Consider the following 26,766-nt stretch of genomic DNA (forward strand, 5'->3'; position numbering starts at 1 on the left):
AGCTGATTTCTCAGAGATAAACAAAGATGCCAACTTTGGATATACTGAATTTGAGGAAACCATCAGAGGTGTGAAGAAGGATATTCAGTCAACAACTAGAAATATAATCTGAGGGAAGGAGATCAGAACTGGACTTCTACATGTGGATATAGTTGCCAAGGGAAAAGGTACAGCCACGTGGGTGGGAGGAGAGACTCTACGTAGCTGGTTGGACCGAAGACTCAACTGAGGACAGTAGGAAGGGGCGGCTTTTGCTCTAAGAGAGAAAGAAGAGGTGAGGATAGATAATAAGAAAGGTGTGTTTACAGACTGGAAAATGAGGATGGGAAACAGGAGGCTCCCACCTGACGGCTTTTGTCTCTCTTAGAGACAAGAGTCAAGGTCCTCTGCTAGGAGAGAAGGAGGAAATAGTAGCTGTCAGAAATGAGAAAGGAAGCTGACCAATAACCCAAAGAGAGAGAGAGAGACAGGCAGACAGAGACAGAGAGAGAGAGACAGAAAGAGAGACAGAGAGAGAAAGACAGAAAGAGAGAGAGAGAGGCTTACCCAGCAGCACTGAGAAGTCAGCTGAGCTTCTGCATTCTAGACAGCAGACTGACTCAAGGCATTATTTTCTTCAAACCCCAGAGACCTCATGAAAATGGTAGTAAAGAATTAAAAAAGAATCAAAACCATAACAGTGAAAAGAATGTGCTTGGGGCATTAGCAGACAGAGGATTTGGGCGCATTCCTTAAAAGCAGAGTGGAAGGAAGAGTACTGAGGAAAGAAACAAAATGCAAAAAGGCAAATTCTACAAACTATACGAGGGGAGGTGGCCCATCTACCCAGAAGAAGGTTGGCAGGGTTTAGATGCAGCCCCAGCAGGTACTACGAAGGACAAGAATGAGAGGCAGGGCTGAAAACAGGAGGGGTAGCTGTCTGTATACAGAACAAATGGAAATTTCCAGCATATGACAGCCTCAGCTAAAGTAAACAGACAGTCCTCCTATGAAAAATGCATAGAAACGCTGCATAAAAAGGAACAACGAGAAAGAAATTCATTGCCAAGGTTCAAAGAAAGATAGTAAAATCTCCAGGTGCCAGAAATGAAGTGAAAAATAAGGTTAGAGAGGTTAGGAGGGAGCCGTGGGATGGAGAGCAGGGCGTGGAGTGTGCACGCCGGGGTGTGGGGCGGGGAGAGGGGCAGGGGCCCCTGCAGGTCAGGCTTTTTGAGCTGATCCTCCAGCATCAAGCTGGGAGCCTTCCTGCCCGACCCATCTGTGAGAAGCGGACTCAGCGCGTTGCCCCGGAAGCCGGAAAGGAGTCCCTGGGCTGCGGGTCAAGCCTAAGAAACCAACATCTCAGACCTGTGACACATTTGGGTGTGGAGTCCAAGTTTCTCCTAGCTCCCTAGTGTGGGACCCCAATCTTACACATTCACACTGAAAACTGGTCTGGATTTTGCCAGGCCACTCACTGCCCCAGAAACCTAACTGGTAAACCACCCAATATCATTAGAGAACAGGAAGAGACGTAAGCCTCCCATGACTAGGAGCCCAGGACCACGGAGCTGCTTGACATGGAAGGATGACTGCAGGGAGAGGAGGATGAGACAGGAGAGCCAGCAGGCTAAATCAGGAGATGACTCCACTGGGGGAGAAATCAGAATAGAGCAACCAGTAAACCACATCACAATCACAAGTATGTTTAGGGCCCTTAAAGAGGTAGAAGGAGTAATTTCTGTACACAATAAATTACGAAACAAAAATAGGCAGATATCAAACAAGAATAGGTAGATGAAAAAAAAAAGCCCATGGAAAACGTAGTCAATGAAATAAAATCAATGTATAGGTTAAGCTTTAGACTGGATAAAACTGAAAGAGAAGTAGTGAACAGGAGCACAGTACAGAGAATTCAGAACACAGCATGGGCAGCTAAAGAAGGACAAAATATGCAAGTGTCACTGAGAGGCTTCAACACACTTTTTTTTTTTGTTTTTTTTTGCAGTACGCGGGCCTCTCACTGTTGTGGCCTCTCCCGTTGCGGAGCACAGGCTCCAGACACACAGGCTCAGCGGCCATGGCTCACGGGCCCAGCCGCTCCGCAGCATGTGGGATCTTCCTGGGCTCGAACCTGCATCCCCTGCATTGGCAGGCAGATTCTTAACCACTGCGCCACCAGGGAAGCCCTTTCAACACACTTTTAAAGGAGTTCCAGAGGACAGGAATGACAGAGAATGACAGATAATGACAGAGAAACGTTATTTGAAAAGAGAACAGGTGAGCTTTCCAGATGTAGAGACCAACGTAAGTCCCGAGACTTAAGTATCATGTCAGGTGCTAAGTAGTTGTGGCAGTTTTTAGATGTGTCTGCAAATGCTTTGATAGTCTCTCCATCACTGGACTCTAGTTCCCCTCTCGTTGCACACGCCTGGCCTGAGAGATTGCATCTGATGAAGACAGTGTAGTGAAAGTGCTACCACATAACTTCCAAGCCTAGGTTAGAAAAGGTAATACAGTTTTGCCTAGCTCTCTTACACGCCACCGACTCTGTTGTGAGGAAGCACAGGCCACACAGAGAGGATGCTTGTGGGTGCTCTGACCAACAGTCCCTGCTAAGGTCCAGACAGCAGCTAGCCTCACCCACCAGACAAACGAGTAAGGAACTTTCAAGACGACTCTGGCTCCAGCCACCATCTGATTGCGACCACATCTGAGCCCAAGAGAGAGAACTGTCCACTGGAGCCCAGTCATCCCCAGGAGGATGCAGTTATCAGTAACTGATTGCTGTTTTAGGGCTCCATGTTTGGGGTGGTTTGTTATGCAGCTGGTGCTAACTGGAAGAAGAGGATGAAAACACGGCGTATCTAGAAACACTGCGGTGCAAATGTAGGGCGAGGGGAAAGGATAAAGAGAGAATCTTAAAGCTGTCAGGTGGGGAGAGATGACACAGGCTCTGGGGCAGGGGAGTAGGTTTGTTTCACTCACTACTGTATTCAACACACTGAACAGTGTCTGACACAGCGTCAGTCTCAATACAATCTGTTGAACATCGCCAATAAAACTGTCACCCTAAAATCCAATACCTGGCCTACTACAGTAGGCTGAGGAATGGCCCCCAAAGATGTCCACACCTGAATCCTGGAAACCTGTGAATATATGACCTTACGTGGCAAGAGGGAATTTGCAGGAATGAGGAAGCACAACTGAGAAGGAACACAGCCCCGATGACACGCTGATTAATAAATCTGTGTTATTTTACGCCACTGTTGGTGGTTATCTGTCTAAGCAACAAAAAGAAACTATACCCCTATCATGAAGAGTGTTGGAAAAAATAAAGATATTCTCAAAGATTAAGAATTAGGCACCCGTAGACCTTTGCTGAAAGAACTTCCCAAGGACGCAGGCTTTTCAGGAATTAGAACATTGAACTCAGAAAAAGAATGGCGTAAGAGGAATAATGATAAGCACAAAAACTGGCGGAGATGTAGGGGCAGAAGGAACCTTCCTATGCTGCCGGTGAGCGGACAGATGGGTGGGCCAGTCTGGAAAGCTGCACTGCAGGATTTGGTCCAAGTAAGAACATGCACACCCCAGGACTCTGCAACCTCACTCCCGGACATGTATTCCAGAGGAATTTCCACACAGGACCAAAGAGGACATGTGCACGGGACTATGCACTGGAGTGCTATTTGTGGTAGTGGGAGGTCTGGATGTCAGGCGCGGTAACCATGGTGGGGACACGACAGAATGTCAGGAGGCCATCAGACCTCGTGCATACACAGCGACATGGACAGACCTTAAAAATCAGAGCGCTCGGGGGAAACAAAGAAAAAAGTCTACTGCACGACACGACTGATGTAAATTAAAAACAACACACAAAACATTGTGTATAAGGACACACATAAAAGTGAGGGAGAGGGAGTGGGAGAGAAAAGCAATACATAAATTAAAAGAGGGCCTTTTCACGATCAATGAGCATGCTTTAACAGAGGGATGTAATTAGCTTATTTCTCTGCCCCGCAGGCCAAATTGAAAAAAAAAACAAATGAAAGAAAGTAAATACAAAGATGGGCACTCGGGAGCCTAAGAGATTGTGCAGAGCCAGAGAGAGAGATGCTGGCGAGGAAGAAGAGTCTGTCGCAGACAAAGATCGCTGGGGTGGGCACAGAGGTAGTTTTCTGGGAAGGCGGGCAGTTCACCGGGAGAGTGAGGCAGGGGCGGGCGTAAGTGGAGCAGCTACTGGCCCTTCGCTCTCCCAGGACCATGATAGGAGCACAGACAACGAGATGACCGAGCGTGCTGATGAAGGCATCTGTGAATGTGGTCCACAGATGAGCGACAAGCACGAAAGAAAGGTGGCACTGGAGTCCTGAGTAGGATGAGAAACATTATTATTAGTCATAAAAGAACGAGCCTGTTCCGCTGATGATAACGGAGGAGCGGTCGCTGCGTAGCCGTAATTTCAGGCGGTTAGGTCGTAATCCATAGTTTCACTGTGAATTGCGGCTGGCTGAGATGAGATGATTTCTACCCTGCAGCAGGCTGAGGATCACTGGGCTGGAAAAGTTCTACTGAACGAGCTTGAGGCGGTGAGTCTGGTGGAGTCTCGAGAAAGCTGCCTCCTCTCAGTCCAGGCTTGGGGAGTGTTTTGCAGAGAACCACTTCCTCCTACTGGAGATTTTATAAGACTTTTCTTTCTTGGCCTCCAACAGATAAGACATCAGAATTTATTTACAGAAGGAGGAAAGCAAGCCCAGCAGCATTTCCATTCTCTGAAGATGTGATGGGTATATTGTGTTCTTTTGTTCTACAGCCCACGAAGGAACCTGGACTGGATTACCTAAGTGGCTGTGTCAGGGAAAAGGTCAGCGCTTTGGCTGTCCTCCTCATTTCTTACCAGCTTTCAAACAAACGGAGTCAGCTACGTGCTTTATAGCCAAGAGCTGGCCTTTATGCAGCTGGACTTCCTCACAGGAGCAGAGGCTGGAGAAGGGAGACAGGGATGGATAAGCCAACACCAGTGCCCACAGATAAAAAAAGCTGCTTCACAGTTTCCGTGGCACAGATGTGCACAAAGCCCTTTTAGAAACAGTTTCCAAAGAAGACACGAGGAAATCAGTTTTGAGGCTTCTCTGCCTTGGATTGCACTTAAAGCTCCCTCGAACTACAGAGAGGAGGGGTGACAGGCTTTGCCAATAATGCTCCGTCGGGCTCAAGACAAACATATGCACACACAGCCTTTTCTGTAGGAAACAGACGTATTTTGTCTTCACTTTGTGTTGTTTTGGAATGCCAGGAAGACTGATGGATGGTACCCTAACGAGTCTGGCACCCACGTTACTATAAGAGAGGATGCTTTACTTCTGGTCTGTGTGGAAGCAGGAGAAGAAATGGGAAAAAGAGCAGAAAGAACGCAGGAAAGGAGTCCAAACAATAGAAAAAATGAATGCTGCATCCCACAGTAAGGCTACCAGAGCCGAAGCTTTGGTGCTAAGAGTTAATGTCAGCATAGACCAAGGTTATTCAACTTCTGTGGGCCCCAGTTTTCTCATGTCTAAGAAGGGTATAATAGTACCTCTTGTAGAATTCTCGTGCAGACTAAATGAGATGTGCATAAATCACTGCTCATCACAAGTAAATGCTCAAAACATGTTCAGTGTCACAATTCAGGCTCTGCGTCCTGCTTTGCCTTCAGAGGTAGCTACTTTTAGTCCAAGAGGGGTATGTTTAGTCTGAAAATATCCAAAGAATGTTAATACTATTAATATTATTAATGCGTCCTTAAAAATAAGCTATCAAGACTGCACTGAAAAAAAAATGCATTGGTGGGTGGCACCTTGTAAAACAATTTTCCCTCATCGAGTAGCACAGGAAGTCCTCCCCTATGCCAGGCAATGCACCTTGCCTTTGGAGCCCCAGGGTGCCCGTGTCCTGCTAGATTCTAGGATGAGCACACCCCTCTCCGCACCCACTCCTATAGCTCATGTGACCCTGGTGAGTGGACAGACAGGGTTGGGAACCTCTCTTGTTTCAGATGCAAGATTCATCACTGCCATACTGTGGCCCCTGGAGGAGCAGGCTAGGCATGAATAGAAAGGGCCAGAAGGCTGTGGTTCTCTCTCTTTTCACTCCACCTGTGGGGAGAGAGGTAAAGATGGCTGGAGAGCCTCTTGGAACACGCCCAGTGACTGAAGGACACTGCCTCCCCTTTCCTGTCTGGGAGATGGCTGGGATCACAACAGGGAAGTGTACGAGGGTCCTACACCCCATGCACTGATTTGGTGGCTCGTGGAACGGCCTGGGCATCTATCCTTTGAAAGAGCTTCCCAGTGATTCTGTCACGCATGTTGAGAGCCACCTCGAGATGGATGAGTGAAACCGCCAGTTTCTCTGGCACCCTGATTCCTGTCCAAGTCTATCTGGTATCATACTCAAAGCAAATAAATCAGCTGTGTTAGGAACATTTATGGCTCAACAAATACCCATGTGCTCCCTTCATATTTCTCAGCCCCTCTACGGTTAGGTGGAGCATCTGTATAGTTCTGGCCAATGGGCTGTGAGCAGAAGCATTCAGATATAGGGGTGAGTCTGTTCAAGTGATGTTTTAGATAATGGGTTACCATCAGCCTGGGTTCCTGAGTGAGTACATGGAGCAGAGCTGTGTGCTCATCTCTAAACCTGCATTGGACGTGCAGTGCAACCAGAAAACAAGCTCTTTTGGTGGGCCATGCCACTGAAATTTGGGGGGTTAGTTTGCTACTGCTGTGTAACCTATCCTCATCTTGAATAATACTCCAGTCACACAAAGGAAGAGCCAGCCGGGACTCCCAAACTGAGGTGGAAGGAAACACTGGAGCAAGATCGCCCTCCTCTCAGCTCGCTCCTACGAGGCCAGATTAGGGCTGGGAACGTGAAAGCAAGGTGGTTGTTTTTTTTTAAAATAAGTATTTTATGAATTTAAAATTTGCTAATATTGGCATCTTCTTCCTCATATAAAGAAATTCCTGGGCTTCCCTGGTGGCACAGTGGTTGAGGGTCCGCCTGCCGATGCAGGGGACACGGGTTCGTGCCCCGGTCCAGGAAGATCCCACATGTAGCGGAGCGGCTGGGCCCGTGAGCCATGGCCGCTGAGCCTGCGCGTCTGGAGCCTGTGCTCCGCAACTGGAGAGGCCACAGCAGTGAGAGGGCCGCGTACCGCAAAAAAAAAAAAAGAAAAAAGAAACTCCTAAGAGAAATGGAACAGGTAAGATATGAACAAATTTCCATCAAGGACAAAAGAGAATAACTGCTTGTGTGTGGATGTCAAGTTACTAAAGCTGGGAGATACCAGTCATGGTCCATAATCCATACTTTATTTTTTTGTTTCTTCAATTTGAAAATTAAGGAAGAGTAGAAAGAAAAAAGAATGCCTATCTTTTCACAGCCTAGACTTACTAGCGTCTTAATATTTTAGCCTATTAGCTTCCCTTCTATTTCTGTGAATCTACTTCTATATATTAAAAACCATACAACTGTAAGAATACACACTTAAAAAAATAAACTAGGACACTATAGAAGTGTTCAAAATATCCTTTGACCCATACTCGTAGGTACTCCCCCCACCCCCATAACTATGAGATTGGCTTCAATTGTTCTGCTCTATTTGAAATATTTTTGCATGCACACATATAGAATTCAGGCACATTTACACACATATAAATTCACAGTAAATATAAAGTACTGTTTTGCAGTCCTGCATTTTCAATATACAGACAAGAAAAGTATCACGGAGAGGAGGCTGAGTGGGAAGGGTTCACATGAGATCTAAGGCTAAATGAGGCAAAACGGAGATGAATCTTTATTTAACCTATGTAAGGTCACAACAGTTTCACTTCTAGAAATACCTCTGCTGTTACTGATTTTTAGTTAAAAATATCAAAGCGATACTGACGTAGCCTATCATGGGAGATAATTCAGATGAAGTGAATGCCTGCTTCAGAGACAGACCAGCTCTGGACACCTCAGCATGACGCTAAACATCTTATCTCCCAGTAAGGGTGGTCAGCCTAATAGTAAGTACATATTATAAATGAATTAATTAGTAGAAAGAAGTACATAATAAAACACATGGTTAACCTTTAAGGTCATTACTCTTTCTAAGCAGACTCCTTCATTTGGTTTGGACTCCTCTTTCCCTTTAAGCATGAACACTGATCGTCAAGTGCCCTTCGAGATGATGTGGGCGAACACTGAAAGTGGATTCGATCAGGTGTTCAGAACCAGTGCAGTAGTTAGAAACAGGCACCAATGGATTTAGAACTAATGGCTTTAGGGGTGGCTCTTGGGCTCATACAAGAGGATGCTCAGTAAATCGGCAGAGGCGGTGAGTTTACAGGATGAGTGCTACACCTGCAAGCTGCACACGTGCCCGAGTAGGACAGTGCCGGACCCCTCACACCTCCGAGATCCCTCCTGCGTTAGAAGGACTGTGGGTAGACGCAGTGCAGCACCACCACCCCTGGCAGACTCGCAAACTTAAAAGTGGCCCAAAGGATATGACTCACACACTTAAAAATGGCCCAAAGGGTATCAGCCTGATATCCCTAAAGGAGAAGGAACTGGGAATTGAATCCAACCACACGGCCAGCAATCCAGTCAATCACACTTACAGAATTAAACCCCAATAAGAACTCTGGATTCGGAAGCTTGGGTGAACTACCCTGGTTGGCAATACTCCGAGTTGGCCACACATCACAGCGCAAAGGAGGTAACACCATTCAGGACTCCAGGGGAAGAAAAGAGCTGGGAGCTTTGCCTTCAGACCTCTTTCAGACTTCACCTATATGTCTCTTAGTTTGGCTGGCTCTGATTTGTATCTTTTTGCTGTAATAAAACTATAACTGACTTTGCACAGCTTTCTGAAGAGTTTGTGCAAAATCTCATAAAGAATGTGTGTTGCCTGTGTTTGATTCAAGTCTATGGTTCAATGGGACACAGATTCAGGAGCCAGTGGTCACATCCAGTTTGCTTTACCAAACCATCTGAGGAAAGCACTGATCATTTTTGCTACATGGCAGTTGACCTAAACAATCAGGTAAAAAATACATAATATAGAGAGGCTGGACCTGCCATCACATGTCCCTCCTATGAGTTCTCAGGGCTTCTCCTGTGTTTATCCCTCCCTATCACTTGACATGTACCATTGTAATGACCTGTTTATTTGCCTGTCTCCCGAACATCCTTCAGGCCAGGTTCTGTGTCCTGTTCATCACCATAGCCCCTCTGCCTAGCACAGAGAAGATGACCCATCATGTTTACAAAATGAATGAATGAACAGCCAAATGCTTCCCTTTCTAGAGTAATTAATTCTACTTTGCCTAAATTACACCCGCTCCTTTCAGTGTGAGGAAATGAGCGGTTCTATTACAGAGCACGAAGACCTAAATGATTACCTCATTTAATAATGAGCCGGGACCAGTAATAAAAACTGTCTGCCTGTTGTTCCTTAGTTACTGCTCTGCCAAGTAGCCCAATCTGTTAGCTGACATTAAAGATCTAATTTAATTAAATTTTGAACAAGGCTCAGAAAACCTCCTGAGAGCACTCTGTTTAATTACAGGCAGGGGGCCAGCACCAATCCTATTGATCTGGTCAGTTCAAATTCTATACAATGAATGTGGGCAACAAAAAAAAAAGGGGCCTCTATTGCTTTCCAGGCAACTTTGATGAACTCTGGATTCTGAGTTGCTAGAAAGACAGGAAAGGCCAACCAGCCATGTTATCGTGTGGTACCACAAAGATGGAAATGAAACTAGACCTCAGTCATTCCTCAGAGCTATATATCATGAAGAAGACACAACGACCAACCACAAAAGACAGATTTCTCCTCAGGGGAATAAAATATATTGGGTGGTGGTAGGTAGAAATCATCCAGCACTTAAAATCTAGCAAACTGGCATTTATAGGCATCTAGCAAATTCTGACACCCACAATTGTCTTGAAATAAAGAGAAATAAATCTAATTCATGGATATGTATACAAATTCCGGAGGAAATTTCCAGTTGAGGAAGAGATACAAGTTCCCCAATGTATTTTTATTTGGAAATATAAATTATATAAATTTATATAAAATATATAAATTTATATAAATTATATAAATTTAAATAAAGCCATATTAACTGCAAAACTTACAAATGTGATCAGAAGAAAGATTTTGAGTATTGTGTGTGTGTGTGTGTGTGTGTGTGTAGTTATTCAACGTCCATCTAAGAGTTCTAAGAGTCCTTCAAATATATAAGAATTCTTGGGGGAAGAAAGATGGTATGGTGTTAATCTTTCCAGACTACTAAACAGGTAACTCTGAATTTCATCCCAAACGATTACTGATAGCTTTTGAGCATTTACTGCATGCCATGCGTCGGTTAAGTGCTTAGATAATTCATGAGGATTACCTAGTTTCCCTGCACTGGGTACCATTATTACCCCCACTTCACGGCGGAATAAACCGGGAGGTTAGGTAACTTACCAGAGACTCACAGTGGCTTGGGAGATCAAGCTGTGACTCCAGGTGGTCACAGAGCCCTGGCACAGAGTGTGGTACCATCACACTATGCTGTCCTTAATACTAACCTCCAGCGTTGGAGAAAATACTCGAAGGGGAACTGGCTTTTTCTCCTTTGCTAGTCACAATCAAGGGCTGTCTTGTGCTTTAGTAACTCAAGTTAGAGGAGGAAATTTATTCGAAACCGCAATATGTAATTAGGCCTGCGACCAGCATTTCCTTCACAAAGTAAGCACCATCAGAACGTGCACACTAAGCAAGCACACCTAATTAGGGCATTAGTCATAATGATCAGGGAGTGTAGCCCAGGAAATTACAGGTGCTGTGGGCCTTAGCACTAAGTGAATGTCCTCAGCTTGCCCAGAAGTCTTTGCTGACTGCAATGATTTACACCTGCTGTTACAAGGACGGAGACTGGCATCCGATACAGCTGGGTTCTGAAAATAAGCTTACGCGTGTGAGTTCACACAAAATGACATTCAGATATGAGATTTAGGAATGCTGGCAATAGCCACAAATGAGGAAAAGAGTTGATAACATTCAAAAATAGTAATTTCTTCTATATTCATAAATAATGGCAATTATGAAACCTGCATGTGGATTAAAAGGAGACTGATGTATGCACACTGATCTTACTGAAAAGCAAGTTAAAGAGTAATGGTGGGGGCTTCCCTGGTGGCACAGTGGTTGAGAGTCCGCCTGCCGATGCAGGGGACACGGGTTTGTGCCCCGGTCCGGGAAGATCCCACATGCCGCAGAGCAGCTGGGCCCGTGAGCCATGGCTGCTGAGCCTGCGCATCCAGAGCCTGTGCTCCGCAACGGGAGAGGCCACAACAGTGAGAGGCCCGCATGCCGCAAAAAAAAAAAAAGAGTAATGGTGTGATCAACTGGATGTATTTTTTTCTCCTCTGTGTGCAAAATTACCAGTCACAGCACAACTCGAAAGCAAGCTTCTAATATTGCCACAATGGAGAAAGAGAATAAAGTAGGTCTAGTAATTCAAAGTGAAGTTCAGAGGGAATTGTTTCTGATTGCAGAATTCACTGCTTCACCTCCAGTCCAATCACAGATCAAATTAACAGCCAAACAAAGAAGTACTTGTGGGTTCCTAAGAAAAAACTCCATCTTTGGAAAAGTGAATGCTTTAACAACTCTGTCAAACATTTCTATCCTGAAACATCAGCTCCTTTAGTAATGGCTGTATTTCCTAAGCAAAGTGGTTCTCAAACCTGTTCAGGCCATAGAGCCATTTAGTGAGCTGGGGTGACTACCAGGAATTACACACACACACACACACACACACACACACTCTCTATCTCTCTCTCTCTCTCTCTCTCTCTCTCTCACAGAACATACACACACACACACAAATATATATATAAGATTATTAACTTTAATGAGTCCGCACTAGAGGAGAGGACATGTCACATTAGACTCAGTAAGGATATGTGAGAGCAGGTACTATAAGTTTCAAGAAAAATTTACAGAAGAAACTGCAAAGGGGAAATTCTGTATATTTTTGCAAATTATAAAATATTATTATCCTACCTCAAAGAAAGAACATTTTAATTGAGCTTGGGGGAAGATGTGTGTACCCAGCGAATGGCTGAGAAGCACTGCACTGGGATAATTTTTAGCATCCACTTAGATCTGCGATTGCAGAGAAGAGCATTTTTAAAAATCTTACCTGCACAGCTCAGTGCTTTCAGAATACTTTCAAGAACGACTTCATCACCAGAAAGGGATGGTGATTCACAAGACTAGAAATGCCACCAAATTCTTGGGGCTGCCCTTGGCTCGACCAGCTGGCTTCTCCTTTGGCCCCAGCCCCCAGGGAAAGGCCTGGCACTCACCCTCCTCCGCAGCCGGTCCCGCTCCTCCCGGATGGCGTTCATGGTGGCCTTGGTCCTGTTCAGCTCCTCCTCTTTGCTGCACAGCATGGCAGTCAGGCTCTCGTTCTCTTCCCTCAGCCCAGCCAGCTCCTTCTCCCATCGAGACCGCTCTTCAGCAAGGTTGGGATACAGGTCCCGGCCAAGGACCCCTTCGATCTCCTCCACTGTCTACAAAACACAGCCACAGTGAGTTCCCTGGGAGAAACGGGAGGGGGAGAAAACAGGCCAGCCCGGGGTGAGTGTCCCCAGAGGGGTGGGTTCCACAGTCACTTCACTGCAGAAAGTAATCAAGACTAACGAGAGCCCCTGATTATCTATCCTCTCCCCATTTTCAGATGAGGCTCTGTCACTTGCCTGGGTTACAGTCTGTGTTACCCAGCAGTACCCCCAGTAAGAAAAGCTCTATCCCTTCCTGGTATTTAAGTCTATCAGTAGTGCTAACTGCCATGTCCACACAGATGTTTATCTCCCTCACCCACGGTCCAGAGTCGGTGAATACACATAACCAGACAGCAAGCCAGCTAGTGAGCCCGATAAAGCAAATGTGAAGTTGCAAACTGCACACAAAATCTAACTGAAAGTTTCCTAAATTACAGGCTTCCCATGTTCCAACTCGGCAATAGGATAGGTCACATCCCTGTTTACAGCTTTTAGTGTCACAACAGAACCAGAAGGTGTGAATGAGGTTCAGTCCCAAGATAAGAAAGACAAAAATAAACCTCAGTGACACAGAAAAGAGTAAGTTCATTGTGGAGGTTTCTAAGACAGCAGGGATTTAATTAATAACACAGCTATGTGCTTAAAAAGAACAGAATCTTAATACTACGTGGAGAGGTTTTTTTAACATTCATTAAAAACACCAGTATTAATGGAGAAGAAACACGCATAAAATTTGAAAAAAAGGGAACAACTCATTCTGTTTGCTTTCAGAAACGATTCATTCACAATTACTGTCCTTTGGAAAAGGAAGCGTGCACCAAATGATTTGGAAAGACGAGGTGGAATTGCCATGTAGGGGCAGAAGGCAGTGAAGAGACGGGATGGGAAACAGGTCTCAAAAATGGGTGGCATAAGGATGTGTCACTCTTGGAGGCTCACATTGGTTCCCTGATGAGGACAGTTACCCAAATCGTGCTGCCACTTTCCACATGCAGTGCTTTGTCCTTCCTCTCAAGTAAGAGACTCATGTCCTACTCAGCCCCACTCCAGGGCCTGCTCTGTCCCTTGCTGGTTGGCAGACACCCTTGGCTTCCTCCTTCCCTTTCAATGCTAAGGCTGGGGCTAGTACCCAAGCTGACATTACAATCAAATACAGGGTCTGGAGATTCCAAAGCAAGAAATACTAGTGGTTACTTCCCCAAACCACATCAACTATGTATTTATAATTGTGATGAATAAAGATGGGAAACCAGATGTAGTATAAACATGCATCACGGTTTACCTCGAGAGACCACAGCTCTTTTGTGAAATCCAGGATTCCTGTTGATAGAAACTTGGGCCCAGAGTCCTCAAACATTTTTCAAATAACACATCACATTTTCCCTTTCTATAGGCTCCTCTCAGACTTTTCAGTTTGAATTGTGATGCCTAGGTCACTAAGCTCTGGTGAAGTAATATAAAGATACCAGAGGCCCTGTATCAAGGGGACTTGACATTCCCATTGCTCATGATGAGTTTGCGCAGATGCAGCAGATTCTTCTCACCTGGTCCCCCCTAAGCAGTAAGATGAATGCACATGAAAGGCGGGACTGAGGTCCAGTCCAGTGCACTCAGGATAGATGACTCGTTCAGGCCCTGAACGTCCCCCTTGTTAGCACCATGAATAGATAACTCCGGAAATAATATTCCAGAGACCTGAAAGCTTTAACAAAATTTCCAGGTTAATCTTACAACCTCAGAGTGCTACATGATGAACCACATTAAAATGACATGGTTCAATACTAGTGGTCTAACAGTTTCCAAGGAAGTAGTCATTTTTGCAGCCAAGCCAGTGATCTTGACTATTGATATAATGACTTTTTCTGATGTGAGTCAACCCAGCAAAAACTTATAGGGCTCCTGCTTCTCCCTGGTGGCCCAGTCTTTAGCATCGCTTTCTTAGAAACACTCACTCTCTAATAGGTCTCTGAGTAACATCACACTTCAGAAGAAAGGCACCTGATCATTTCCCTCATATGATCTGAAAAGAGCCAGACAGAGAGGATGGGGGCTGGGGGGGTCCTACCTTAATAGCCAAGTCACAGTGCTCGCTGGCAGTGGTGAGCTGCTCGATGTGCCTGTCCACCTCTGCCACCGAGAGGCTGCAGCTACTCTTCTTCCTGCAGCAGACCACATTCTCCAGCCCCGTCAGCACCCTCTGCAGCTCCGAGTTCAGGTCGCTGCAGTTATCTGAAAGTGGATGCGGATACAACGAGTTAAGCAGGCAGGTGGGCGATGAGCGCTCTCTGTTTCGCTTACGGAGAGGAACCCATTCAGGTGAAATGGATGGCAGTGGAGCTGGACGTGTCCAGGTTTAACACCGGCAGCCTAATCTCCCAGCCTGCTGGCCTTCTGAGGCCTGGGGCCAATACAAAGGCTTTATTAAGGAGTTTCAGACCATGGCCATTTTCTAGACAGCCATGCCACGCCGCATTCTCTCGTCTTTCACTCAAAGGCAGACACATCTCAAGTTTCTCTAGTAAGAACAAAGAAGTGTCCCAGAAGGGGCTGTTAGGACTTCTGGTCAACCTTCCTGCTCAGCCATTCAGATAAGGACTGATTTCAGGAAAAGTTTCAGCTAAAAAGATCTCATAACTTTACTAAACGAAAAAAAACCAAAAAATCCCAGAGTGAGCAGAGACACTAGGTGTTTAAAAAAAATAGCAACTGTATAAGGGACAGTTCTTGCCCTCAGCGAGCTTATAATCAGGACTTTTTTCCCTGATATAACCAATCAACAGGCTCTACTACTGCAATTTATACCACTTCTTCCATCAGGGGGAAAACAAACTATTCTAACAAATTCCATATGGTTCTCCATGTAAATGTCTTGTAAGCAATTCTAATAATTTGATTCTGACTTAAAAGTCTGGGTTACTTTTTTTTTTTTGCGGTACGCGGGCCTCTCACTGTTGTGGCCTCTTCCGTCGTGGAGCACAGGCTCCAGACGCACAGGCCCAGCGGCCATGGCTCATGGGCCCAGCCGCTCCGCGGCATGTGGGATCCCCCCGGACCAGGGCACGAACACGTGTCCCCTGCATCGGCAGGCGGACTCTCAACCACTGCGCCACCAGGGAAGCCCTGGGTTACTTTTAATTGCTGGACACCCAGGGCTTAGTCCAGGGAGGAGAATTAATTATAATCTTAATGTGAACTAGACGTATCTTAAAAGATAATTTGGGGGGGGCAAAAATCCCCTTAAGTCAAATATAAATATGTCAACCTATTTTGGATTCTATGTGTGACTATGCCATTCAGTTCTTATAGCAAGACAGGTGTTAACTACAGCGATTTATCCAACTACACCTTTCCCTTACACTCGGCCTGACTCCTGTATGGAAGAAGCTTAAAGGCTTCATACTTCCCTCCTCTTCCCTTCTCATCGCAGGTTCCATGCCCTAAAATACTCAATTGCCTTTGGCGCTCACTTGCGCAAGACTTCAAGAAAACTCCCAGCATTACAGTAAGAGGATTTCTCAGAATATTCTGGGCAACTTTATTTGACCGCCTATATCTACAAGTTACCTAAATCTAGACAGAAGAGAAGTGTGAAGCTTTCACTGCAACCAATGAACTCAATGATTCCCCCTCCTCTCCAACCTGTCTTCCCCACCTCTCTCAGCTCTGTGAACAGCACTACCATCCTCCCAGTTACTCTGGTTAACTCTCTGGCAACCTTGATTTCCTTTTGCTTCACACCCTAAATCCAATCCATTTTTTGACTGCAACCTCCAAAACACATCCCCAAACTGACCTCTTCTTACCATCTCCACTGACACCAGCCTTGGTCCCAGCCGCCATCATTTCTTAACTGAACCACCGGAACAAGCTCCTACCTCCAGTCCCCAACACTGTAGCCAAAGTGAGTCTCTTAAGGACATAAGCTGGATCCTGTTACTCCCCTGGCCCAAACCGTTATATAAACTGTCATTCAAATAAAGTCTAAACTCCTTACCAGAGTCTCTAAGGCTCTGCACGATCAGCCCTGTTGATGTTTCAACCCAGGCTGTACCGTGGAACTTCCTGGGGAGCTTCTACAAAACACCAATGTCCAGGCCCCACCCAGGCCAATTAAATCACACTCTCTACGGGTGGAGCTTTGGCACTGGAAAATTTTTTAGGCTCCTCAGATAACCCTAACGTGTAGTCGGGGTGGGAACCACTGGCTTCTCTGGTCCTTGCCTCATCTGTCCACCTTCCCCCGCATCACTATGCTATGTTCACGCTCCTGCCTTCTCTCCATCCCTGGAAGATGCCAACCTCTCATCTGCCCCAGGGCTTTCTTTTCCTTTGCTGTTCCCTCTGCTGAGACTGAATTGTACCCAAATCTCCTCCTACATTCAGCTCTCAGCTCAAATGCCACCTCCTCACCAAGCTCTTCTCTGTCTGAAGTATGGGGTTCCATCTCTTCCCCCTTAGTCCCTGTCCTATTATCCTATCTTCTCCATGGCAATTATCACTATCTGCTCTGACCTATGTGTCTGTCATCTCTTCTCTACTAAAGTGTAAGCTTCAAGAAAGAAGGGACTTTGACCTTCCTCCTCATTTCATCTCCAACACAAGACAGGCAATCAAAAGTTATTTTTAAATGACCAAATATAAATACCACATCATTATATATTTAAGAGCCAGCAAGACTAGAAATAGACTGTCAACAGCAGCATGTTTTACATCCACCTTATGCTTTTTGTCCTCAGTATGGACCATGCCCTGAACTGCTGACAACAGGAGGACAATCTCCACTGCCAAAGCCCTCTGGAGATGGACGGCAGGTGCCCATCACCAACTCAAGACAAGGAGGTCCAGAGCCAGATGCAGCACTCCTTAGTTCCCACACATGCTGATGAAACTATCTCCCGAGCATACTTAATTCCAGGTAACAAATGGAGAAGTTTCTCCAAAGGATCATTTACCTTGAGGTGCAGGGTTTCCTGGTACCCTGAGCTGCAGTTAACACACACCCCTGAATTATTTGGATTATTCCTGAGTGGGATGAGGAAGGAAGATGTCTCTATTCAGCCATTCATAAGGATTTCCCTAGCACGGCCCCACCTGATGCAATGATCACCCTGGACATGTCTGCTGAGGGGTCTTCACAGCAGGACTGGAAAGGTGCCACCAGGCTGTGTCCTGAGGATGTTGGGCTACAGGCAACAGGAGGCAAGTGTAGGGACCTGATCACTCTTTCGTTCTCATTCTTTAATCAGTTGCTGAGCCCTGGACTCAGGCTAGAAGCAGGGTACAGAGATGAGCATGAGCCTTTCAACTCTGAGAGGCTCACAGACGTACGTGGCAAAAGCCACAGTCCTCTCTCCCACTACCCTGGGGAAAGTAACCACAGAGAGCATGATGCAAGTATAGGACGGAGCATCAGGAAGACGGATGGGGGACTTCCCTGGTGGCGCAGTGCATAAGACTCCGCACTCCCAATGCAGGGGGCCCGGGTTCGACCCCTGGTCAGGGAACTAGATCCCACATGCGTGCCGCAACTAAGAGTTCGCATGACACAACTAAGGAGCCCACATGCCGTGACTAAGGAGCCCACGAGCTGCAAATAAGACCTGGTGCAACCAAATAAATAAATAAATAAAAAGGAAGATGGAGGAAGGCATTTAAATGAACATGCAGACTGCAAACAGCTCAGGAGCATGTTCTATTCATACCTAGGAGGGCTATGAATGCTTTCCTTGTCTTAGGAAGCCCAATGTGCATCACACAGGCTGGAGGATGAAGCCCACACACTCTTGCCTATTACCCACTGGTTTTACATAAGCCCCACCAGTAATCAGGTGACCCCTGGCTGTCTTTTGTCAGTGTTCCCAGTTTGGGGCCTCACAGTAGGACAGGGTGGCCAGGCTGGCAGAAGCAGATATTCTGGGTCCCCTGTTGGTGCTGTCGCATAGCACCAATCACTCACCACCACTCATCCCACCATCAACGCTACTCGATACAGGGTGGCCTTATCTTTCAGTTGGTGCCACATTCTTCTAAATATAGACTTTGAATAAATCCTCAGTTCCTTCCCTTGGCCTCCAATGCCCTGCACGGTATGGGCCCTGCCAGGCACTGGAGCTTCAATACTGAAGGCCAAGGTAGTTGGGAGTCTTTATAAAAGACCCGAAGTTTAAGTTACGGGACCAGAGGAGCAAGATAAGCTCAGACAAGGGACCAAGAGTTCCAGAACAAACAGCAAGTGCCTCGTTTATAAACCACAATGAAATATCACCTTAGGCCCATTAGGATGGCTACTGTGTCAACAACAACAGAAAAGAGCAGGTATTGGTGAGGAAGTGGAGACACTGGGGTCCTTGTGCACTGTTGGTGGGAAGAGTAAAATGGTGCAACTGCTTTGGAAAACAGTATGGCAGTTCCTCAAAAATTAAAAATAGAACTACCATGTGATCCAACAATTCCACCGCTGGGTACATACCCAAAAGAATGGAAAGTAGGCCCGCAGACAGATCCTTCTATATCATGTCCATAATAGCCAAAAGATGGAAATAACCCGTGTCCATCGGCGAATGAATGGATAAACCAAGTGTGGTACATACATACATCAGAATGTTATTCAGCCTTAAAAAGGAAGGAAATTCTGACACGTGCTACAACATGGATGAACCTTAAGGATATTAAGCTAGGTGAAATAAGGCAGTTACTAAAAAAGACAAATACTGTATGATTCCACTTACATGAGCTATCTAAAGTAGTCAAATGCATAAGGGACAGAAAGTAGGAAGGTGGTTACCAGGGGCTGGAAGGAAGGGGGACGGGGCAGGTATTGTTTGATGGGTACAATTTCAGTTTTGCAAGATAAAATAAGTTCTGGAGATCTGTTGCACAACAATGTGAATATAACTAACAGTACGGACTGGTACACTTAAAAATGGTTAAGATGGTAAATTTTATGTAATGCGTTTTTTACTACAATGAAAAAAAAAGGCTCTTCATTTAGGTGATGATCACAGTGACTCTGGTTTGATCAGCACTCTTGACACTTCAGAAAGGGCTTTCACATACGTCATCAAGTTCCACCCCAGCAGGAAGGTGGTAAGCCTCGCTCCAAAGAGGAGGAATCTGAGACTCGAAGACACCCAGTTACTCACCCACAGCTGCACAATGGGTGGGGGGCAGGGCTCGACGTACAGTGTCGCCCTTCTGTGTCCAGGGCTACCTTCACCACACTGCTCCAACCCAAAACAAGTACTGCTATGTGGACAAGAACAGGTCAGCTCAGCCAAACCTGTGAGGGTACCTACTCATCGCCGCTGTTTCCCAGGAAAGGCAAGAGAGGACATATATCAGAATTAAAGGAGGAATATTAACTGTGAGTGGACTCGGAAAAATTAACCATGTATAATGTAATTCTTAGAACAATTACTAGAAAAGAATGATGAAGAGGCATAGCCAGAAACCAGTAAATAAAATAAAATTCTAAAAACTATGCGGTTAACCCAAAAGAAGGAAGACAGGATGGACAGAAGAACAAAAAATTCAGAAGGGGCAAAGAGAAAACAAATAGTAAACTGAGAGACCCACAATCAATCGATCATTAACTACATTAAATGTTCACAGACTCCCCAAAAGGAAGATACTGTCAGCATGGATTAAAGGCAAGACTGACACTACGGAGAGGATGGAAGTTATCAAAAACAACAACAAGAGGAAAGAACAAGTGTTGACAAGAATATGGAGAAACTGTAACCCTTGCACATTGTTGGTGGGAATGTAAAGTGGTGTAGCCACTGTAGAAAATAGTTTGGTGGTTCCCGAAAAAGTTAAACATAGAATTACCATATGACCCAGCAATTCCACTCCTAGGTACATGCTCCAAAAAACTGAAAGCATAGACTCAAACAGATGCTTGTATGCCAATGTTCACAGCAGAATTATTCACAATAGTCAAAAGATGGAAATAATCCAAGTATCTGTTGACAGATGAATGGATAAGCAAAATGTGATATAAACGCATGACAGAATATTATTCCACCTTAAAAAGGGACAGAATTCTGATACTGCTACAACATGGATGACCCCTGAAAACATTAGGCTAAGTGAAATAAGTCAGTTACAAAAGGATAAATATTGTATGACTCCATTTATATTAGGTACCTGGAATAGGAAAATTCATAGAAAGTAGAAGAGGGACTTCCCTGGTGGCACAGTGGTTAAGAATCTGCCTGCCAATGCAGGGGACATGGGTTCGATCCCTGGTCCAGGAAGATCCCACATGCCATGGAGCAGCTAAACCCATGTCACCACAACTACTAAGCCTGCGCTCTAGAGCTCGTGAACCACTACTGAGCCCACATGCCACAACTACTGAAGCCTGTCTGCCTAGAGCCCGTGCTCCACAACAATAGAAGCCACCACAATGAGAAGCCTGCGCACTGCAATGAAGAGTAGCCCCCGCTCACCGCAACTAGAGAAAGCCTGCGTACAGCAACGAAGACCCAACACAGCCAAAAATAAATAAATTAATTAAAAAAATAAAAATACAATAAAAGAGAGAAGAGAGGTTACAGTAGATGGGCAAATGGGGCAATATCGTTTAATGAATACAGAATTCCTGTTTGGGAGGATAAGAAAACTCTGAAAATGGATATTGGTGATGGTTGCACAGCTCTGTGAATGTACTCCGGTGTGAAGGGTCACACGAGGCAGACCCGCTGCGGCACCTCAGGCTATGCTGTGCTTTGTAAAGTAAAGCTAACGGCTCGGTTCCGTGTCCGTGGGACAAAGAGGATGTCCTTTGCAGCAAATACTCATTATTCTACCAGAGGTTATAGCTTTATAAAAATGAATTTGAGGTAGCACATAGCAAGCAACCACGAATAAGGGAAAAACACAATGACTGGGACCAGGGAAAGGCTGAGGAAGCCAATGGAGGTGAACACAGCTGCTAGGGCTGACTCTTCTACTTAGTGCCGTGCTCCCTGGCAGCCAGGGCAGAAATGAATGATCTCCCGTCAGAAAGGAGGAAGCATTCCAGTTGTACAAGGGACGCAATGTGTTTTTAACAATTAGATGCTAGAAGAGTTTAGGTACCTGGGACTTCATATGTGGTGTGAAGCGATGTGATTGTGAGTCCTTTCAGCCACAATTTCCCACATATGCAGATTTCATATGGTTTCTTCTGATACTAACTTTCAATTAAATTTAAGCTGTAGACCATTCAAGTACAACGTAAAGGGAATTCTGGGCAAGGCTAAGCTCACACAATCTTGGCACTCTGCCTTCTAGCTGTCTAATTTGCTGCAGAGATGAAACAGAGGATAAAAAAGAATAAATGGAAGGGACATCTCCCTTCAACGAGAGGATGGCAGGGTTTCATAACCGGTGCAGCCTTTTTTAAAAAACATTTTTGAATTAATTGCCAGCATTTAAAAATTATTAGAATTTACAGCTATTCCTGTAAAATTAGAAGGTCAGGAAATACCAGCTCTTCCCATGACAGCAGTGGGCAGAGTGGCCAGCAGCTGCCCCTTTGGACTCGTTAGGCCATGGTGCTTCACTGTTCTGCCTGCTTTCCTCACCCCATCTGCTGCCCACCGCTGTCAGAGTCTGCAGCACCTGCCTGGGTGGGCCATCTTTTCCAAACGCAACTTGCCCCAGTTAGACTTCCGATAGCAGCTGGAGAAAAGACAGCTCAGGTTCTATTTTTCTAATGAGAACCCAGAGCCTTAGGTTTTTAGGTTGCTGTCTGAGGGAAGACCCAAGCACCTGGGACATCTGGAAAGGAGGCCAGAGGACATTCATGGCTATGGAAATGACGCCTCACCAGCGTGCTTTCTTGGTTAAATACATACTAGTGGGCAAAGCTGGTTTTCCTCTTTCAGGATCAATTAGACCTATCCCCAGTGCTGTACACAAGAAACCATACCAGAGTTGGTTCATTTTGAATACGGTGTTAAAGGCTGACTCTACTTTTGTTGAACCCCCTGTGAGAACCCTAACCCAAATAAAAATATAGCTAAATAGGCTAGATGTTAGAAATATTCCCCTGGTCCTTTGATTCCAAGCAACGTGCATTTACCAGAATGAATCTGCTCCAAAATATGGTCCCAACTTCAAACGTACTTACTCCTGGGGCTCGGCATTCACTTCACAGTTAATGTGATGTGTCTGCCTAGTTTGGAAGCCCCTCATTCTCTTTTCACAATGGTTCTTTTTAAAGCTTTGCCTTAAAATCTGCTCTTCCAGTAAGCCTTCCCCGATTACCTATAGTCTCGTATTTACTTCTTTCTTTGAGGCATCGCCTTCCCCATAATTACTTATTATCTGACACATGGACCCTACGAAGTCTGGCTCCGGGGAGCAGGGACTCTGTTCATCCATCCTTGTGTTCCTAGACGCTCACAACACTGGGCACGGAGTAGTACTCGATAAAGACCGCATGAGTTGAACGTGTAAAGGTAATGAAAGACTTTTTCTAAGCTAATTTTTAAAAGTATCAAGTTTTGTTTTATTTTTTCAGTACGCGGGCCTCTCACTGTTGTGGCCTCTCCCGTTGCGGAGCACAGGCTCGGGACGCGCAGCCTCAGCGGCCATGGCTCACAGGCCCAGCTGCTCCGCGGCATGTGGGATCTTCCCAGACCGGGGCACGAACCCACGTCCCCTGCATCGGCAGGCGGACTCTCAACCACTGCGCCACCAGGGAAGCCCAAAAGTATCAAGTTTTGTTAGACTGCTCACTGACAAAGTATCATCAACTTGGAAAATGTGCTTGTGGCATGCGAATGTGGTCTGCAGAACCTCTTCTCACAAAAACAATGTCCACAGCGATGGGTGGGGCTGCAGTAACACTAGTGAGGTCCGTACTTTATTACCATTATAGACGAAATAGGCTTCCGGGGCTGGTCTGGGCAGCTAACACTCCTCTATGACACTGGTTTTAAGGAAGAAGATATCATATGAGTTCCAAACAACCCAAAAAACAATCCAATCTGAGAAGACATGGTCTGCTTAGAAAATAAAGGCTGCTTATCTTTGGAAAGGAGTGCATGAACCTAACAATCATGGCAGCTCATTCTGAGCAAACGTGGTGGATCAACGCCTTTCCATATCTATCTTAAACTCTACGTCTCTTTTGGGTGCTGAAAAATTACCGAACAGTAGAGTTTGAGGGAAATATTTCAAAAGTACCACAAAGTGAAGTGGAGCCATAATCTTTCCCGCTCTCAAGCTTGGTTACTCTGTGAGGAAAGTTCTGGAATGATATGAGGTGGCCTCCTTGGCCACTTGGCCCTGCTAACATTCACAGACAGGCCTTGTTTGACCAGGCTCAGATCCCCGGGAGGAAGCGCACAGTCTCCTTAGAGAGCCCCCTGTGAGTCAATGTTCGAAACTTCTAAGCCTTCCCTGGGCTTGGTTCTCAGGGATGGCCAACATCGTGAACCTCCTGGGATAAATTAAGCTGCCCAGTTAAAGTAAGGAGAAGAAAAACAAAAGCAACACAGGGCTTGGGCTGTTCCACCGTCAAGTCAGGGTACTAGTTTCAGTCCTGTCTAACTTTTCCAACCTGGGGACTGGTTTCTCAAAGTTTCAGAATCAGGTTACCAATGATCTGATTCTCCTCGAAAAATTCTCTGCTGGAATATAACTGCCTACTTAGTGCCTCATTCCTAACAGAAATCCAGTTTTCTCTGGACAGGCTGCCTTGCCGTTGTAAACACTTCCCTCCCACTCTGCAGAAATCATTTTGAGAGAAGGCGGGACTGCTTTCCCTGCCCCGACCCCGCTTTGTCCCCACTGCGAGGGGCTGCTCGACACCTTGGAAGATTTCTCCTGAAGCCTTTAAGCCTCATGGGCCATTAAGCCAGGAAAATCTGGCTTCAACATTAAACATATTTCATAGTCACAGTCATGCCAAATAGCCAGGTTTCACGTGTAAATTCTTCCTTGGTTGTCCTCCAAAAACTATGCACAAGAAGGAAATCTCTATCTAAATGATCACACCAGCAAACATGGTATCATATGCTTCCTGTCCTCGCTGAGGGTTTAATAGTTCAGCATTGCTAAATTCCACAAAAATAAGAATTTCTCACCTAAAACCAGAAAAGATCTCAAAACACAGGAGCAGAACCCATCACAGCCTGCGCAAAAGCCCATCAGATCAGGGATTTTGTTTGGTTTACAGACAGTTGCTCCAGACAAGCTTTGCTGTTCCATGAACAGAGTTGGGAAGACAGTCTGCTAGAGGGAGTGCGCCCCACAAACGCTAACACGCGTGACGCAACACTGAGCCCATCTCACACACATCTGTGCTCGGCTCTACTGCAACACCCAGAATGGTTTGGTGTAAGGGTGTTGTTTCTAAGACGGAGATCTGCAATATCTCAGTGAACAGCAAATACTCTGCTAGTAAGCCAGGTGCTGTAATCAGACAGCTGCTCCCTAAATTCTGCCACCAGTACTAGAGACCTCAAAGGAGGGCAGTAAGTAGAGCACACCATCCATAAGCATGCTTCACCGTTTAAGCAGGGGTGTGTAAAAGCAAAGCCCTCTATAGAAACACGGGCGGCAAAAGCAAAGACAACTGCTTAGCTGTGCGGTCTTGGACAAATGACTTGCCCTCTCTGAACTCTGTCATCCCAGTTTTACAGATGAGGAGAGTTACAGGGCCTCCTTCAAGGCTGAGGATTGAACATGAGGATGCATGTAAATGCTCAACACAAAGTCAGTGAACAAAGCATGTTAGTTATGATATGCAGCCTCCCTTTGAACTAGAACTCTCTGCCAAATTATGAAATAGAAATCCCAACTCATAATTCCTACCTTATCTTTGTCTACTTAATTACCTTTACTTTACAAACGATTATGTGACCAGGTTTGAACAGAGGTAATGCAATTTATTTTAAGATGCAGTGTGACACCACCGGGACCTTTCTGCTGTATATGACTGCTTAGGTAAGTCAAAACACTTTCTAAATTGCTGGTTTACCCCTCCAGGCTCTGAGGACCAACCACACCCTGGAGCCAGCTTATCGAGGGGGCAGCCAGGCTGTGATGAGTGGGGTTTGAAAACAAAAGAAAAGTGCGTTTTGATGAAGGGAATACTCCTGTTTTCTTAAGTGGAGATCGGCAAATATACTGCAGCAAACTCTGTATATAAAATCCAGCTCAAGAAAACCTCTGGGTTGCTAATGCAAGTTTGCAAATATAGCAGGCATAATGAAATGGCTGCTTTTTAATGATTTCCTGTGATGGTGTTTATAAATGGTAGCTTTTTTCCCTACTGAAGCAATTTAATAGGAAAATGGCACAGGAGTAAGAATATGCAGCCAATGAACACGCACGGGCGGGGCTCAGCTGGGGCCTTCATCAGGTCCTCCTCCTTGCTGCCCGGGTGCCTGCCCTCCACGGCGACCTGGCAGGTACCGGCCGTGCCCACAGCACTCTCCTCCTGCCCCCTGCTCTTTGCTTGCATCGTTCCCACTTATCCCGCAGCTTTCTGCTTAGATGTGACTACTGGCCACGTCTTCTGATGCTCCCACTCGAGGGTGTCGCTAGGGGCCCCTGCCCAGCTCCTTTTGTGGTCCCACTGCCAGTCATTCCCTGTTTCCTTTGCATCCTCCAAAGAACCGTGAGCTCCAAGATGGTGTTCATTGTTCCTCACATATCTGGGAGCCTCCTACGAGCGGGCACTGTTACTTCGGTAAACAGGAGAGCCGAAGTCCCTGCCTGCATGGAACCTGCATTCTAGTGCAAGAGACTAATAAAGACTGGTGATACATATATAAGGAAATAAATGCAAACACGAGGTATCATTAGGTAGTGCTAAGTGCTGTGAAGAAAAATGAAGCAGGGACGGGAAAGGAGTACCTGCATTGTGAGAGTGAGTGACAGCACCAGGACTCTACCAGGGGGTTGGGGAAGGCCTGTGATGAGAGGACAGCTGACCGACATGCATCAGAGAGGCACGTGTGGATGCAGAAACCCTGAGGCCAGAGATGCTGGTCAGGTCTGAGGGACAGCAAGGAGGCTGGTGTGGCCAGAGCTGGGAAGAAAACAGGAGAGTTGGGGAGGGACTTCCCTGGTGGCGCAGTGGTTAAGAATCCACCTGTCAACGTAGGGGATGCAGGTTCGAGCCCTGGTCCGGGAAGATCCCACATGCCGTGGAGCAACTAAGCCCGTGGGCCACAGCTACTGAGCCTG

The 26,766-nt window shown here is 45.9% G+C and overlaps 1 protein-coding gene across 5 annotated transcripts in view; it reads right to left on the reverse strand.

Annotated features, from left to right (window-relative positions):
- Nucleotides 1-26,766, reverse strand: part of MCC (MCC regulator of WNT signaling pathway) — a 430,805-nt gene that overhangs the window by 57,722 nt on the left and 346,317 nt on the right. For all 5 annotated transcript variants that reach the window (XM_004267446.4, XM_049707486.1, XM_049707489.1 and 2 more), the window contains 2 exons: nucleotides 14,639-14,802; nucleotides 12,376-12,582 (listed from right to left, as the gene is read on the reverse strand). In XM_004267446.4, coding sequence (XP_004267494.2) covers nucleotides 12,376-12,582; nucleotides 14,639-14,802 — 371 coding nt within the window. The remainder of the gene's footprint in view (nucleotides 1-12,375; nucleotides 12,583-14,638; nucleotides 14,803-26,766) is intronic.

This window comes from Orcinus orca, chromosome 3, assembly GCF_937001465.1.
Source record: "Orcinus orca chromosome 3, mOrcOrc1.1, whole genome shotgun sequence".
In the NCBI taxonomy this organism is placed as follows: Eukaryota; Metazoa; Chordata; class Mammalia; order Artiodactyla; family Delphinidae; genus Orcinus; species Orcinus orca.